The sequence below is a fragment of the Phymastichus coffea genome, unplaced genomic scaffold (assembly GCF_024137745.1).
Source record: "Phymastichus coffea isolate CEN01 unplaced genomic scaffold, Cenicafe_Pcof_1.1 PCOF00038, whole genome shotgun sequence".
Lineage (NCBI taxonomy): Eukaryota > Metazoa > Arthropoda > Insecta > Hymenoptera > Eulophidae > Phymastichus > Phymastichus coffea.
In genome coordinates, this window is record NW_026706849.1 from 2,380,380 (window position 1) to 2,398,723 (window position 18,344).

At 41.7% G+C, this 18,344-nt stretch overlaps 1 protein-coding gene and 1 long non-coding RNA gene across 3 annotated transcripts; one reads left to right on the forward strand and one right to left on the reverse strand.

The window, feature by feature from the left end:
• Window positions 1–265: 265 nt before the first annotated feature.
• On the reverse strand, window positions 266–12,459 carry LOC131663776 (uncharacterized). The gene is made up of 3 exons (XR_009301877.1): window positions 12,294–12,459; window positions 11,404–11,524; window positions 266–567 (listed from the first exon to the last, which is right to left on the reverse strand). It is a non-coding gene; the product is annotated as an uncharacterized LOC131663776 (long non-coding RNA).
• A 504-nt stretch (window positions 12,460–12,963) lies between these two features.
• LOC131663741 (venom acid phosphatase Acph-1-like) lies at window positions 12,964–16,130 on the forward strand. 2 transcript variants are annotated; one of them, XM_058934338.1, is made up of 6 exons: window positions 12,964–13,281; window positions 13,386–13,490; window positions 13,546–13,811; window positions 13,885–14,044; window positions 14,135–14,464; window positions 14,544–16,130. In XM_058934338.1, the coding sequence occupies exons 1-6, from the start codon at window positions 13,174–13,176 to the stop codon at window positions 14,721–14,723; spliced, it is 1,149 nt and encodes a 382-aa protein (XP_058790321.1). In that variant the 5' UTR covers window positions 12,964–13,173; the 3' UTR covers window positions 14,724–16,130. The 2 variants fall into 2 exon arrangements, with proteins under 2 accessions (XP_058790321.1, XP_058790322.1); XM_058934339.1 differs by having other exon boundaries at window positions 13,171–13,281; window positions 13,394–13,490.
• Window positions 16,131–18,344: the final 2,214 nt, after the last annotated feature.

Here is an 18,344-nt window from a genome sequence, read left to right on the forward strand (position 1 = left end):
TATGTGACTATTGCCAATGTACACGCCAAATTAAAACATCAGTAGTTAACTCCATCAGTAGATGAAGATAATTTATTCAATATAGAAACAGCACGACATTGTTTACGTCATAATCATGGGATTAAGCTTTCAGTAAAATATCGTATAAAAATGGAATAAAACATATCATTGAACGTTTTGGCATAAATTAATCAACTACTAAATATTTTTAAATAAACATTTATACGAGAACCATTACAAATTAGAATTCAACTTTTTTGTTCGATGACGGTACTCTCTATGTTTCAATGATTTTAATTACTTTCAACGTTCTTCTTCCATCTAGAAATATTTTATAAATTGTTGGTACAAATGTTTCTTTTAACTTACTCAGTAAAACTTGTACGCAAAATATATAATTAAATTCTGAATTTTCATTTTAATACATTTGACGTAGTTTTTGTCCATTGCTCATCAGTTAAAGTAATGACAAGCTGTCGTCAATCCCAGAATCTCGTTAAAACTATCGCCTACTATACTTTCTTTCTGTACGGTCTCTCAACGCCAAAGCGCTCGTTTGGATAGTGCCTGCAAAATAAGAGAAAAATCGAATGACAGCATTTCTTAGTGCATATACAACTGTCAACAGCAGGCAGCTTGACGTTGTCGCACGGAACAAACACACACACACAATAGCCGTGCTTATAATGATAAATATTTATTTCTAATGTTCCATGCAATATTTTCTTATTGCAATGAGCGCAACGTGGCGATTTACAAGAACGTGCGCTCACACTTCATTAACGCAAAATAGGATTAATATCAGTTGCTACCTAGCTCTGGATACAAAAAGTACAAATACCTATCTAACACCAACTTTCACGAGTTCATTCGACAGCAACTTTGGTCGATGAACGACATTAATTCTAGCGAAGTCACTGACATTTTTCATAGTTCGTCTGAGTGAACGCAGCTGTCGATTGTTTATTGTTTGCTTTTCATTCTCGTTGTATAAAAATAATTTCTATTTTTGTCGTGATCATATTACACTATCTCAAGTAATTATATCAGTTGTACGGTCAATTTCACAAAGCTACACATTATTAAGCGCGGATTAATAGGATCTAAAAGTAATGTATTTCTCATTGCGCATTCTTACGTGATAGTCTTAGAAACCTTGACATCGGTCGAAAAAAATTTACATAAATTATCATGGTTTTTTGAAATTTAATAGAAAAACAAATAATAACAATATCTTGTTTTATTTTTTGCTCAAAATACCAATCTTTGCAGATCTTTGACAAAATAAAAATTCGTTCGTTTGAAAGTCCTTTATAAAATGTCATTAAATATTCTATTATTTTCATGATCTTTTATACATTTACGGAATTATCTCAGTCGAAAATTGTTAGTTTTTGTCCTTCGGGATACCAAATGAAAGCTGCTCATCACGACAATCTATATCACTTATCTAAATTGTAATAAGTCAAGTCTAATTCAACCTATAAACGAAAGTACTCAGTCTGAATTTTAGTGATTTTCCACATTAAAGCGTCTATATGTGAGGATGAAAAGCCTTTGAGATGGATCTGACACTTGATTTTCATTGGAGATTACAAGAATTAATTTCTTCAAAATTCTGCAAAGTATAGGCGATGCAGAACATAGACCTTCTCCTTATTTGTATAACACTGCTATTGCAATAATTTTATAAATCTGAGGGGTTAAATGAAACGAACATTACTAATTATAGTGTTGACTGAAGTTTATTAAGAAATGATAAAATCAATTTTTCTCTACTATTAGATAAATCGATAATATTACTTAACGCCAACTTTGAGAATCAATCAACGGGTCTGTTAATTCGCGATCAACATGGACATGCTTGAAATTCACCGCTATACACGCTAAACAACCGTTGAGCATAGGCGGCCAGTGTGGTTATCAGCGATATCGCGACTCGATCGGCCGCGGAGCACCGTAACTCACGAGAGAGCATGTGTCCCGCGGCTACGGGCCGCTCAATAATAGACACGTTTTCCACGTCCTCCCCTCGAAGATCGATCGCCGCGGTAGCTCTTATCAATCCCGATTAACCCTCTAGTGACGTCGTGAGAGATCAGTGCCCTCGCTCTTTCGTCACTTTTACGGATGACCTCGTTAGCATATCCCATCGAGTTGCGTCGAGTAGCTTATGAGAACTTTCGCAGTATATCGAATGCCATAATTTTCCTGACAATCGTAGTTTATAACCGCATTTCACGAATAAAAGTCCAATCTTACCGAAGGTCATTGCGGTTTCTTTGCAAATTCATAAGTGCATGACGGATTTCACGTATGTTCATAATTTTTTTAACAAACATTCACTTCTTCTAGGGCTGTTGAATTACAAGTAAATCGTGCAATCCCGAGTGAAACAAAGTGCGAAACGTCAGTAGCTCGTTGTCAGTCGTTCAGCTGCACAGCATGGCTACACAGCATGGACGCGTAGTGCTTCCTGTTAATGATAGTTACTTGCAAAAAAACATTATTCGGCGTGTACACTGAGATTTGCCTATTAAAAAAGCACTTGTGATCCACCATCCAATTCAACGAGGCTCGGTATAGCTCGATCCTTTTCATTATTAATCGTGATTTTTCTGTCCTGTTATCAAGTTTTCGCTCGTTTTTGTCAACTATTTCATTATCAATATTCGGCGTGGTTATTATCCATTTAGTGCAATAGTTTTTCTTTCCCTCGAGTGGCCAATCAATCCCATTGCCATTTATAGTCGAATGGCATTCGAACGTTCCTCGTATACTTGTCGATCTTTCACTGGAACTTTACGTATAGCAGTGGTCTAGCCATTCACAATAATTATCACAATTATAAGTTAAAGATAACGTTAATCCTCGAAGCTGGCGGTTACGCATAATTCAGGCATGCAATCGTTGCATGGAACTGCCGTTACTTGTAAGCTTGGCTAACAGATTTGACATCGCAGCCTTGGGGCAATTAGGAGCTCCGACACTTGCCCCTATTAAGATCTCGCCTAGCTCGTCTATGGCCGACGGCGTGGCGCGCTGACTCGGCGCACGCGCGTAACCCGAATGCTATCCCCGCGGCGAGAATGCCTTTTCGAATCTATACAGATCATTCGTTGCAATCGTGGCTTATCGATGTACGAGAAGAAAGGGAGACATCGGGGGAGCTCGAAAGAGAAAGGACTCGAAGGCGGAAAGAGTGATGAATGCATGCGCCGCTCGGTCTGATAGATGCGTGCACGTGCTTGCTCTCGCGCGGAGCTTTCTTTCGAGCGTCGCCCATTGTGCATCGAGCGCGGACGCGCGCTTGCGTTTCGCTCGGCGTTGATTGAATTATGCGCGTTAGCCGAGCGAAGACGTTATTTATCACGCGCGCGCGCGCTAATAAGCCGTCGGCCCGAGCTAGTCCGTCGCGCCGCGAAGCGAGCTTTTCGTGGCGATTTTCGACGATCCGACGCGGGTGGGGCTCGCTTTCCCGAATGGCCGACGGGCGCGTGGGAACGCGCATCCTCCGTCGACGAGCCAGCAGCCTGCCGCGTCGAGGTCCAGACACGAACGGGGCGCAGCCGCGAGCTCTGCCGGCTCGCCGAGGGAAAGCTGTTTCGAGCGAGCGACGCGACACAAGTCACGCCGGGGATCGTCGCGACGGAGGAAGGGTGTCGTCGCGCGTTTATCAGGATCATTGGCCGTCGGGGGGGGGGCTTAGCGAGCGGCTTTTACGTAAGCGCGCCGCGCGCCGTTCACGTAATGGGCCAAGCAGCGCCGATTCTCACGTGCTCTGCCCGTGCAGCCGCGCACTCGTTAATGCCTCCTTGCTCGCGCTCTCCGCGCATTATCATAGCGCGGCCTCGTAAAATTTGCGGAAGCGTTGCTGCTGCGCGCCCCCGCCATTTTGCAAACGATTGTTCGGGCGTTTACTGCTCTCTCTCGCTCTCGAGCATTGGATGTGCGTTATGCGCCAAGGACGCACGTCAATTAATTGTTTGCTACGTTAGGTGCTCGTTAGTTTTCTTACATAATGAATTCAACTAGTTGCAATTAACATGGTTTATGTAATTATCTTTGGTTTTCCTTATTTGGGGACTTATGTATATCGACAATGAGCGCCCGGTTGCGCCTCAGCTTTTTTTCTTATTAGGCCAGTTCGCCGAATAGCGTAGTGAATCCTTACCTCGAGGATTAAAATGTTCAAGGGGTCGGCTTAAATTCTCGCACGTAAAAAGCTGCTGTCCATGAATCGTCATGCACATCTTGGCACTCGACAGAAGTTGAATGAGCACGGAAAAGAAGTCAAGTCCTGTCCGTAAGTTGAAATAATACGGATAAAGCGCACCGCGGCGTATCACTGGAGAGTACGCGGAGCGCCGATATTTTCGAGCGAACAAAACGAAAACTTGGTTCGACACGATCCGAGCCGTGATTCAATAAAGATAAACGGCCGAGCAGTTTCCTGGCAAAACGCACAATGAGCCCGCGCAACGAGGGTAGAATCGTCCCAACGTATCGACGAAAAATCCTGCCGCGAACAATATCGCGAGCACTATGCAGTCTCATGTCAATTAATTAAGATTCTAATCTGCCGGCCACGGCCGAACCCGCGGCGGAGAAACGAGTCCAAGACGAGGAGAGAATCGGCCCGTTATTACGCATTGTATGCACTATTTTTCGAAAGCGCGGAAGGAGGAGGAGGAGGAGCTCTCGGTCCGCCTAACGGTATATTCGCGAGAGAATCATCCAACGATATCGCGCAGGGCCCGCTCGCGCGTTATTTACATTGATACGGGGAGACTTACGTAAAAGTGGCCGCGGCGCTGCCGATAATTGCACGGGAAGTGACCTCTCTCTTTCTCGTTGCGCCAGTGCTCGCCTCGCTTTTTGGCACCGCGTCTAACGTATTATCTCGTTGTGCGCGCGCGCGCGCGGCGTCGAGCGCTCGATCCGACGTCGATTGTCCGTGCGCGCGAGCCTTTCCCGAGCGCATTATCGACCGTATCGCGCTATCGCTTCGAAGCTCGGGCACCGCGTCGACCCCGCGAGCCGAGCGGGATATACAGCGCGTACGCTGCCAATTTATGGGCTTCCCGTAATGTCAGGGTCAGTCGCGTCGGAAGCTGCGTCCTTTATCCGTCGTCGAAACTCGCCCGGGCCGTGATCGATACAATTACAACGAGGGGGGGGGGGGACACGCTTCTCGGCACTCCGTTACGGCTAATGCGCGGCCCTCGCGATAAAATCGCTGCGGGGGCCATACGTAACGCGCGCGTCGTTACGTTCGGCTCCTCGTCGCGCGAACGCGCTCGCTCGATTTCGACTGCCTGATTTATGAGTGACATTACCATATACCTACGCCAGTTTGAAGTTCCGCTGCCCGTTAAAAATGCGCGCACCTCGTTTCATTAAAGCTTTTGTCGATCCCAACGATAACGGCGCGCGCGCCCCTTCTTGAAATAACGAGTAAGAGACTCGAGATTAATACAGATTTTAACTTGGACAAATGGACAGTGCTCTGCAAAAGTAAGCAGAAAACATGGATGCAAGCGACCTGATTTTTTTTTCTTTTCGCGTTGCAGACCCGTTGATAGTTTTTTAAATTTAATCCCGTGCATTAATATACTTCGATCCGTAACTACGTCAGTTGTAACATTTCAATCAACGTACGGATAAGCATCTACACAGGCAGCGTGTAGCGAATTATATTCGCTTTCTTGCGAGCATTATTTTCAAAGAAGCTCGAAAGAGCTGGAGTAAGAAAAGTCAGTTCCCATGACGCGTGCGATTATGTCGACTGTAATGAGTATAATGCATTGTATTTATCCACTGAGGCGATGGAAAGTATGCTGAGCCAGATAGAAACCGTAAGATCAGCGAGGAAAGTGCGTGTGCGCGTATCGTTAAAATATATTTAGATTATAATTACAGTCGTAGCCGTTAAATCGATGAATAATAATTATCTTTCTATTTTAAATATATATAACGCGGACGCGCCGAGGGCAAAACGGAGCGCGCGCGCGCGCGCGCAACTTTACCTACACAGATAAATCAATGATAATTATACGCATTAGACTTTGTTTTTTAACGTCCAGTAGCAGCACAATGCTGCCGATGAGAAAAGTGAGAATCGCGAGCAACGGGAATGAGTTTACGAGCCGTAAGTGATAAGTCAACGGACTTCGATAATCTTAAATGCCTTGGTAATTGCTGCGCGCGCATAGTGCCTTTTTTTCAAGAATAGCAAAAACACGGAAATTCTTTTGCGTGCGCATATGTAAGTGCTCGATATTGCACTTTACGCGTTTGCAGTGAAGGAACGCTACCATACTACGTGTCTCGAGAGAAACTTCATTGGACAGAATTTTTCGCATTTGCTGTATGACGAATCGTCCACTCGATCGCAAAACTCTGTTTGCTTGAAGCTGAAAAGCTGAATTTGATGATGTTTATAAAACGCGAGATGAAACGCGAAGCGTGTCATTGAGCGCAAGCTGAAATGATCCACTAAAAACGTTTGATTGCGCCCGCAGTTACTGCGGCGATTAAACGTAACAAATAATAAAAAACACCGGCGAGAAGCGGTCGCGCAGCCAGCACTCCGTACAAGCCCAATGGATTAATGATGAAAATGAGTTTGTTCACCCGCTGTCGGATGAAATTATCGGCATCGTCAAAGTCTACTTAAAACCCACTCATTAACAGAGCGGAGTAATAGAGCCGCGCGCGCGCGCGCAGAAGACATTCGGGGAGCTTGCGCGAACTAACAAGCGACACGGCGCACCGCAACGGAATTAACTCCAGCGACGCTAAGACAAGCGCCTTAAACTTGACGGTTAATTGGCCGCGCGTCGGCCAGCGCGTGCGCCCATAAACATCGATGCGAAATTTATGCAAAACTGTACGCGCGAGTTTACGAGACACGTGGGCGCGAGCGAGCCGATTAATTATAAATTAGCCGTTTCTGTAATAGTCCATAATAGCGACGATAAATCGCGCACCCCCCGCGCGATAAGCTTTCGATCGTCCGTGACAGGCCTTACGGACCGCAACGGTCGCGATGTCGCGTGCAGTCTAATCTCCGTTCGATGGCTTTGCAAATAATTCGGACGTAATGCGAAAGTCAATTGTATTGAATCCCGACATAATTGATCCGTTCATAATTCATAATGCAAAGTTTCGTAACCTTCAAACGTCCGGATACCTTCGGCAGCATCCTTATAACGAATCACCGAGGGATTTTCCGCGGTGGACAATGCCAGGCCTCGCTGTAGACATCTGCGAGCAGGCCTCCAAGCCTAGGTTTTCGGTCTCGAACGAACAGTCCCGCAGAAAAAGAAAGTTTTATCGGATAGAGTTGGCTTCGACGAAGAAACGAAAGTGACAGCGCGTCGACAATGGTGTCTGTCCGTGCGTTTGCGCGCGCCGACGTATGTAAATGCTCTGGAGATTTCCGCCTGTCGATCTATCGGTGCTTTTTTTATTTCGGATCGCGCGACAGTGCACGAAACGCAGCGCGGCTCGAAACGTCAACCGTACGTATAACATCGCCGCCGCTCCAGACAACATAAAGACCCCGTTGGCGGTTCACGGGTACGCAGCCCCACGGAGCACCGATCGAGCGGCGCACGAGAGGCAGCAAATAAAGAGTCTCTCGAATCGGCTCGTAGCACACGGCGAGAGAGAGCCTTTTGTCGAACGTTGTCGCGCGAGCCGCCGCTTTTTTCCCCCCGCTGCGCGCTACTCCTCGCTCGCGCGGATAATTGTGTCAGTCCGCGAGATTCCGCGGAGTGCGCGCTCGCGCGCCCGGAGGCGGCCGAGCAAGTGCGTCTTCTCCTTTTTCTTTTCTCTACCTGTCTTTTTCCTCCTCCTTCTTCTTCTTCATCTGCGCTCGCAACTCAGATCGAGCGCGCGAGTGTCAACAATTCCGTGAATTCGGCTTACTGTGAAAATAAATTAAGCGGCCGCCGGCTTTTGCGAGCAATTTTTCCGACCTTCGTTTTCTCCCTCGTATCTCGTAATTCTGGCAGCTACGTTTTACGACAATTGTCTTGCGGTCTATGGGAATTTTTATTCTTTGATCTTCCTCAAAACATTTTGGTTTCGCTTCTTATTTTCTTTTTTTTTTTTTTTTAATAGTACACCAAGTAACAATTGTTTCGAAAGCTTACGAGTACCAATTTCACTTCCTACATCTCGTTAACGGATTTTATCGCCGGCTGCGCGTTGCGCTTGGCAAGCAATGATCGGTAGGAGAAGAAAAAAACAAACGGCACAATAAGCGATCGCAACTCAGCCGATCGTCGGCACATCGAGGTGCGCGAAAAACGAAGGCGCTTTTAAACAGCCGCGGCGTTCTAAATGTGCGAATGATATCTCGTTTTTGTCGGGGCGCGCAAATTCATCGAGCATACAACGCCTTTGCATCGGTATAAAACCACAACTCGAGAGCGAAAATCCTTCGCGAATTGCACTTCCGACTTTCCACTTGTTTCCTCGTGCCGCGATATGTATATTATTATCCGGTCGACTTGCCGATCGTCGGCGAACGTGACCGTTGCTTTGTGAATTCCTTACGTTGCGGAATAACCAGAAATGGTTAGGTATTCAATGAATTTTTCGCTGCGAATATAGCGGAGCAATTTTATGGAGTGTTAATGTAGTTTCGATATCATTGCATGTTGGCAGATTTGTCGGTTAATAAATGCAATTTAGCCGAGAGTCTGCACAGCTTATAGCGCATGCGATGCTATAAAGAGCGTAACGTTTTATTTTTGCTGGAATATAGGCCAATTTACTATATAAACCTTTATGACGATGTAGAAGCTGTTGCATTCCTTGTAAATTGGAGCTGAAAGTATCTTTATAATCGATAAATACTCTCTCTCTCACTCACTCACGAATGCCGGCTATAAACTCGGGATAGTCCAATTTTCTTATGTAATTTAGGAAGTCTATAGCATAAAGTGTGTTGAAATATTTCACAGATATTGCCTTTCATGCTCGAGTCATTTAAATTATCGTTTACTTATGTGCACCTATCCAATTTTCCAATTCTTTGGTAAAAAAATAAATGTTGTGGAATAGTGAATTTGTAACATTTTAAACAATTGAAATATTAAATCCATGTATCGCTAAATGTCAATGTAGATTGCTTGTAAAGTTATTCATGACCAAGAGCTCTTTTTTTTTATTTATTCATAGATTATTGACTTTTCAAAAACAGGAATGACAAACATTTTTTTACATTGCATCATAAACCCGATAAAACCTAGCTTTCAAATCACGTATCGGCCGCATGTACCTACAGAGTGCAATTATCAAGCTTATCATTTGCAAGATTTCAAAGATTAATGTTTACTAGAAATAGTAGTGAGTGAAAAATACGCAACGGGGAAAAACGGGACTCTTCTCTTAGAGCGCAACATAAAATTCCGACAAAAACGCGAAACCACCACAATTTTCACACCTATAACAATCGTCGCCACACTAAAATAATATAACGAGGTTCTCCAATATATAACGCAGCGTCCAGTATACAACCAGTTGCGATTTTGTCCCCGGACTTTTCGCGGAGCGCAAACGGGGATTTATATTTACGACGGCGATAATGGCGAGAGCAGCGAGCTTTTGAGCGATTCTCTTAACGACTCTGCGCGCGCTGAATTTCCTCAGTTTCCGCGGACGTAATGCGCCTATGTAGCTGCGCGCGCCTATTGCTAACGATTTACGAAGAGCGTCGATAATGAAGCGAACGGCAACGACGCGCAGAACAGATTTCATTCCGTTTCTGCAAACTGCTCGTCGAGAAGTTGATTGTAAATTGACGTCAGCGTGGATTACAGTTGTTTCGGTGTCCGATTCAATATCAATTGTCACTTTTTACGTACCGGAATTATTATTGTGCAATCTTTTGAGAGGACGGAGAACTAGCAGTTTTCGTGAAAAGTCTCTTATTTCGCGGGAAGAAAAAGGCGGTTTCTCTGAAGTTAAAATCGATTATGGCCGGGCAGGTATTTTCTCGACTGATCGGAAAATCGCTTCCAATTTGAGCATTTAACAAAAACGTAATGCTACGATGTAGTTAGTTTTAAACAAGGAATGATAAATTATTCAGGATAAAAACGTACGTTGCGGCACGTAGCGGACGGCTTAGAACGACTGAGCTCTGATAAACTCCGCGAGCCGCTAGAAGTGCTGTCAATTAAGTATACAAAAGATTACGACATTTCACCGGCAAGTGTTACTCGCCAATTAGATGCTATACATATATATCCGGCTAAAAAAAAAATACGTATATGCGTAGAAAGTGGCAAATCCTAGAAACTTTGCGGAGGAACAGTTAGCTGCACTCAGCGATATTATTAATTGCCAGTCTAACGTTCCTCCTCCCACAAAGCCCAGATAAGTAGCTTCAATTTGCATCCTCTTAAAAAGCATCCCTCCATATTTATAAGCCGACGTGAAAAAGTAGTGTAATCGATAGCAGGTGTTAGACGGGATCACTCGGATCAAGTTGCACCGGCGCATCGGAAGTGGGGCGCTTATATGCGCGCGCTGCTATCGCAACGACGGAACGCGGACTAGGCGTAAAGACGGCGCGATATAATTGGCCGCGCGGCCACAGTCCTAGCTAATGCAATTAACGACCCCGGGAGACGAAATATCGCAAAAACATATACGAGATACGCGGTACGCTACTGTGCGCCTCGACGTCGCGCCGCGCTGCCGCTGGGCGATCGGCTCTTCCCTCTTTTTGGGATTCGCCCTGCCAGGGAAACCGTTCCGCCGTTTCTCATCAGTTTCATTAATGCAGCTTGTTCTTGCACTTATCGAAATTGATACTTGTGAATGTTAATTGACACGAGCCCATTCGAGGTGCGCAGTAAATTGCTCCCCTCGTCGTATATCTTGCTTCGTGACAAAACCGTTTAACGTGTAGTTTCTATTTCAAGCGATCTTGTCATAAACGTTATGCGCGTGAACTAAATAATTTTACGCGGTTTCTACTTTCTACCAACGTTCATTTTATAAATGTAAATAAAATTAATGCGGCGCGCTCGTGCCAGCTGCAAAATTCAAGCCTAAGCATTGAATAGCATAGGTCGTCAAGTTCCAGATTTTTCTAACAAATCAGACATTACGTAATCGAACGATTTCCAAGCGCGATCAATGTCATTTTTTTGCTATATTCAGAGCTACATTAAATATCTTTTATTTTCATGGAAATATCTGTGATTCAAATGTAGTATTTCAACAGTTCTATCGCACCCGTAATACACGTATAGTCAATTTTACAACTAATCAGATATAGTATATTTCTAGTTTTTTCATCATTGCCAAAAGCACTATTTTTGCGCTCGAATAAAGTTTATTCGCAGGGAGATATATCTAAATACATAGTATACCAACCTTCCAAGCTATAATCGTGATCCTTGACCCAATTATTTTCAAAATCCTTGATCCCTGCAATCTACGACATCGTAACTTTAAATTCGACACCATTAAACCTCCATTGTCTAATCCTCGAGCCCTGTAAACAGCAAGACTATAACCCTTGTACAGAACCTTGTTGAATAGCCCTAGTTTTAGTAGTCATTTTTTTTTTCATTTGAAAATTTATGTATAAGCCATATGATCCAATGAATTTTATTGAAAAATCACTTCTTTAATAGACTTGTAAATTAAACAACACTATTACTAGTATATTTGAATTAGTCACTCCAAGCATATTAGTCATATGTTATTCTAACTACCTCTTTAAAAAATTTTGTCGTGTACTATACCACATTTTCAATAATAATATATGTTTATTTCTTCTATGCAAATGAGTCTATTAATTCATTATACATATGTACATATATCTCTACCTACGTTGTATATAAATCTATCCACAAACACATTTCATATGAAATTCGCTATAAAATGAGTCTCTCTCTCTCAGTCTGTGTTCAATGCAAGTTTTCTTTGTATGTATACTTGTTTATGAGAATTAATTTAAAAATCCTTTGATAAAACACAAATTTTTCTAGTTAATGACTATTCGAAAATATGCAAGTATCCTAAAGAAAACCTTGAAACCCTTTGCATATAATTTCGCAGTCAATCAAATAACAAATACACACGCACACATTAGTTTTCTGGAATCAGGTTGATTCAGTTTAACTCGTTTGATCAAATCAATTAGTTAAGAATACAGTTTAGAAAATGCAATAGGGCAAGATTTTTTTTCTATGACGACGAGTACCTTGTGACAAAAAGCTTCTTTTCACAGTATTTATTGGTTGCTTTACATAACGTACCATAAGATTTTGTCCATCGTCCGTGATACTGGCTTTTCTATAGGCTTATGAAATGTTTTGCATATTCATCACCAATTTTTCTTAATTATAATTGTATGATATGTAAAAGACAAAAAGTTATGAGTGACTGTCTGTACGACATTTCTGAGGAGGTTGGTAGATCTGACTTCTTTTTTATTTCATTTACTTACACTGACAACATGACTTACACTGACAACATCACAGTTTCGAGTGATACACATTACCCGTACATCTTTTAAAAACACGTTTTCAGATTTTTTTGTAGTCAAAATTTCTATAATAAAAAATGTTTTTAAAAAATAAATCACAGGATTTTGTAGCTAACCGACTAATAAACAATTCCAATTTACAAGTTTGGTTAAAGTCTAGGTGGCCATATCACCTTACTCCTCTTTACATATAAAAAAGTTGATCTGCACTAATAAATAATGCAAACATTATTTCCTATATGACAATGCAATGACGAAAATGAAAACAATTTCTAGGAATGTAGGCATTAAGTATGAATGTATAACACATTGATATATCATTGAACATTTTTTCATAGATAAAACATTATCACACTGATACAATCAACTTTTCTTATCTTGTTTAAAATTGCAGGAAATATCTATCAGAAAATTATTTTCATATTAATATTTGAGAGCTAAGTTTCAATCAGCTTCAGTCATTACGTTCGTGATTTTCGCGCAATTTTGCCTTTTACTGAACATTGCATAAAAAAATAATATTAGAGTAGTAGTTTTCCATGAAATGTTGATCTAGACTTTTGTTATCTCTATTTTATTTGCACCGATTATTTGAATTTCTGTTTTCTACTTTCAATGTTCTACGATTGATAACGTGATATGACATTGTAATGGAGCTTAGAATCCTGTGGCTGCTACCTCTTGCATTACTTTTCAGTTATTTGTCTTCTGGATACACTATGAGTCGCGATACAATGAAATTAGAAGTTGTTCAAGCTGTGAGTATATTGTGTACTTTTATTGTAATAAATTAAACATGTGCATTTATCTGCAAAACCAGTATTACCTTTAATAATATATTTCGGAATAATTCATACTTTAGCTTTTCAGACATGGAGAACGAGCTCCGCAAAGATATGAATACAACATTCTGAACTACCTGAACGTCTCTGCTTATGAACCTTTTGGATTAGAACATCTGACTAATGTAATTCTTGATGACTGCATGTAATTTCATTTCCAATAATTCTGATTAATTTCAGACTGGAAAAATGCAGGCTTTTAAGGTTGGGCAAATGTTGAGAGAGCGGTACAAAAATTTCCTTAATGATAAGTACAGTTCAGAAGACGTTTATGCACGCTCGAGTGAAAATCCACGTACCAGAATGACACTACAACTCGTATTGGCAGGTCTGTTCCCGCCAACCAAAGAATTACGATGGAATCCAAAATTAGATTGGATGCCGATAGCGTACAGTTATTCTCCAACAGAACTAGATGCCCTTTTGAAAAGTCAACTCACCAAAAAGTATAACATTTATGAAGTAACAAATAAATAACATTTATAATTGTACCTTACTGATACATCTATTTTATTTAAGATTTTATAAACTTTATGATGATCTATTCGAAACATCTTATGGTATAGAAACACTAGCTTCAAACAAGGACATTTTTGATCTACTGGATAAACATAACTACAAAGTTTCAACAACTACAGTAACTGATTTGGCCGCGGTTCACAATATTCTACTTATCCATGTAAGTTTCTTTAACATTCTAAGTTATTTATATTTATATTGAGTTTCTCTACACGTACGATTTTCTACATATTTATTGCTTTTCACGTAGGAAAGGCTGCATCTTCCATTACCAGACTGGTACACAGATAACATTAAGCAAAGATTTGCAGAAATTTTTGAACTCTACCACGACACCCAGTCCTATACGAAAGAAATGAAACGACTTAATGGTGGTCCGATAATCAAGACATTCATTAATAATATGAATCTCAACAAAACAACTAAAGATCCGAAAAAATTGTATTTGTACAGTGGACATGACCTAAATGTGGGAGCGGTCATCAGAGCTTTGAATGCCCGCGACTTTCACAACTCAGATTTTTGCAGTACACTAATTCTAGAAAAGTTGAGAGATTCGAGAAATCAAGTTTACGTGAAAGTAAGTAGAGTTTTTCGAATAGCTAAATTTGTATATGCCAATGATGATTATCTTCCCATGAATTATCTCATTTGTATAGTTACTTCATTGGGATGCAATCAAAGAGGAAATGGAAACAGTCAGAATTGGTGACTGTGACGAAATATGTCCGATTGATAAATTTTTGGAACACACTCGCGATGTGATACCAACTGAAGAAGAATTATTTTCTATGTACGATGAATACGATATTAATTATGTTAAAAAATTTTTTGTTTAAGTGCCCAATCTATCGATAGAGGTGCCTAAAGGCAACATCAATAGTTAATAAATAGTTTCGTTTTCAATGCAACTTCACCGCAGCGTTCTATTGAAAAAGAAAGAACTGTATATATAGTGTCCGAAAATGACGATGCTGCTATTAGCAGCAATAGATTTTGAAGCGTGAAAATACGGATATTTTGAAGTCGATCGGCGATAACAATGACGTATGAAATATTTTTCTTCCAATTGCTTTTACTTTTAACAAAAAATGACAGTTACAGCATATGTACATTTCAGTATCCATATTCTATACTTTAGTCGTCTACTGAAACGATAGTTCTTAACAGAATTCTGTGTAGAAAAGGATTTGTCAATATAACGATCGCATGATAATTCGTGTCGTAAATATATTTTTCACTAGTATTAACAGTTCCTACAATAGATGTGTTTGGCAATTCGTCATTCATATATACTTATTTAATTTAACTGTTATCGTTCTTGAAACTAAATTGCTTTCGCATCATAGAGATCTCGTTCTTCCATTGGAAGAGCGATAATACACTCGAACGGTCGAAGAAGGAAAGAAAAAAGCGCAACTCGCTACGCGCGCTCATGTAACGGAAGCCAACGGGACAATTGCGAGCGGTTCAAAGACGCGTTATAATTAATTGTAATTGAGCTGTGACGATGCATTGTGTTCGACTTGCGCCAGTCCAGTACTAATTGCTCAAGAGAGGCCTAATTCGCGTTGCTTTCACGCACTGTCGTATGGATCATCGATGAATACGGAAAGAGCACTTTCCATCATGTAATTGGAGAGATTATGTGTGTCCGAAGAGATAAGCATCACGAAGGTTACAAGGTAAGCAGTTGGCAGATAGACGTAGTGTCGACCTTGAGGGAGATTGTACCTTGATTTACTTACTTTACCAGAGCTTTCCGTTGTTTTAACGAGGAGGATGGTTCACTTTTCCTCTAATCAAAGAATCATTCTCTATGCTCATGAATAGTTTACAGTGGACAGGAGCCTTACACATTATTATGCGCGAGTTTCGATGTACACGAGTAAAACTTTCGATCATTTTCTTTTGTGCGCTCCGATTCCTCGCGATTGACTTTGCTTTAAGATTCAAGATCATAAATATTTGACGGCTATTTTTGTGCATAAACATTGTACGGTTTTTATTATAACTGAATATGCATCGAAGATGTGTTTGATGAATATGTGAGAGCGGATCTGTAACTCTACTTTTTCTCCGAGCGCTTGTTTACATATCGTTACAAGTTTTCAGCGAAATAATACCGAGCGAAGGAAAATCGAAATAAAAAAGCGTCGATGATACGTAAGCGCAAGCAAATGCAAACAGTCGAACGGTGTGCGCCTTCGATCGCGTCTACTTCGGCTCATAATAAAATCATGAATAATCTCTTAAACTCGCTCAGCAGCTATTATGACTTGGAGCACACTGTTGACCATCCTAACAAACGTTTCCCGTTTTCTCCCCCGTCGTAAAATCACAAAACATCATCGTCCGGAACTGCCTGGCAAAACAACAGCGACGAGAAGGCCTCGAGTAGCTTGGCAAAAGAAAGAAAGAAGGAGAAAAAAAGAGAAAAGTCTCGGCCATTCAGCGGAAAACGGAAGCCGCGAGGTACTCGTTCGGAGGCAACGTTTACAGCGGCGTACACGAAACGAAACACCAATAGGGGCTGGCTCGCGCCATAAATCTCCGATGCAGGAAATTGCTTTTGGCCTGTCATGCGCAACACAGTTGTTCGAATTAGATGTGTACGGTAGCGAGGAAAACGTTTATGCATGCGAAATTGTAACCGTCTCTCTCTCTCTCTCTCTCTCTTTCGGGTACAGACAATTTTACGGTGATGCGCTACTTGGTTATCGGGAGAGCAGCGCGCTCGCGCGCGCTTTGGCTTTATCGGGTGGAAAAGATTTTATAGCTCAATTTATTGCCTTAAAGATTATTCCAATCAAGTTTTACTCGTTTTGCGAAATATGAAGAGATTAGGATGTAGAAAGTATGATGGGTAATATGTGAATTTTAAGCTTTTGTTTTCACCACAAAAGAGACGGAGAAAATTCAGTTATGCAAAGTGAAAAACTTTAGCGAAATATGTTTTGAATCAGTCAATTACGCTCACGCTAACAACATTTTTTTTTTCGGTCCACTACCTATAAAAGGAGAATTCCGTCTTATCGTGAATATTTTCTGAAATAATTTCTGAACGAATTAAGTCCCAACAGAATGTCATTATAAAAACTTATCTATTATGATTCGTCTTTGAAATAACGTATGAAAAATATTCTAGTTTGCACGTACTTAAGTTAACTTTCCAAGCAATAGATAAAGTATAATTACAAACACTTGATTGAAATGTAGCATTAGGTAGCTAATGAGTTTTGTTCAACATTGATCACATGTAATATAGACCCATCCTACCTATAAACCGGAATACTAGGAGATGCCGACCCAATCCGCGGGTCGGACGATTAACTGGCGGAATGTCGCGTGACTAATTACTCCCCAAGCAGCAGCGAGGAGACGGGCGACTCTATCTTCGCTCTGAAAAATCGCGCGCAGCGAGGCCTCGTTTCCGTCGGCACGAGCACTCCACCTTCTCTTCTGCGCGGCCAATTGACGGATAGCGATGTTTTTAGTTCTGTCCCGCGAAGTATGTGCGATCTTATTTTCGCTTGCTCTTACGGCGAATTCCTCGGAGAAAAACTCGGTATTTGTGTCAATTAAGATGCATTCTATAAATCCCAACTCTGACAATTAATGCTGAGGACGATTACGAGTGAAAAATCATTCCAATGAGCCGTTTGAGAAATAATTTTAGGCTGGCGAGAAAACAATTAAGAAAAAATGCATTTACTTTGATGCTCTGTCGTGAACTATTATTCGGTTGTCCAACCGAATGCGTAGCTTGCCGAGCAGGTTTTCAATAGAGCGAAACGGCAACGTATGAGATTTGGATCGAACGATCCGCTCGTAATAGGGAAACAAGAGGCCGCGAGAACGCGCTCACCTGCTTGGTCGTCGGAGAGAACGAATCCGGCCTGGCTCGGCGCGTCTCTCGGTATTTCGCGGGTCGGCGGAGTATTTCGGTCCGGGGCGCGCGGAATGCGAGGCAAAAGCTCGGATAAAAGGCCGCGCGCGACGAGGCGAGGAGCAGCCGCGTGACAAGAAGCGCCTCCGCTCGCTCCCGCCGTCGCCAAGAATTCGGACACGAGCGCTAATGAGTTTAGGCGCTGTGCGCTCGGCTCTTTTCATTGCAAGTTAAATCCCTCTCACGCCACTTAATTTAACGCTTCTTTATTAAATCGCCGCACCACCGTTTGGCTGTCGTCTCTAATCGCGCCGCTGATCGCTCCAGTCAGCTTCTCTGTCGACGTGTCGGCATTTTAACGGACGCGTGCGCTTGCGTTGCGCGTCAACGGGCTTCTAACCATTGAATCCTAATATACTATTCATAATGATTTGTCGTAAATAACACATTTATATTTATGTGTCAAAATGATTAACCAATCTTAAATATATTAAAAAGAAAAGTAGGCTTTGCAGGTGTTGAGAAAATACTGTATGCATCTGTATAATAGTACTTCTTGGTTACTGTAAAT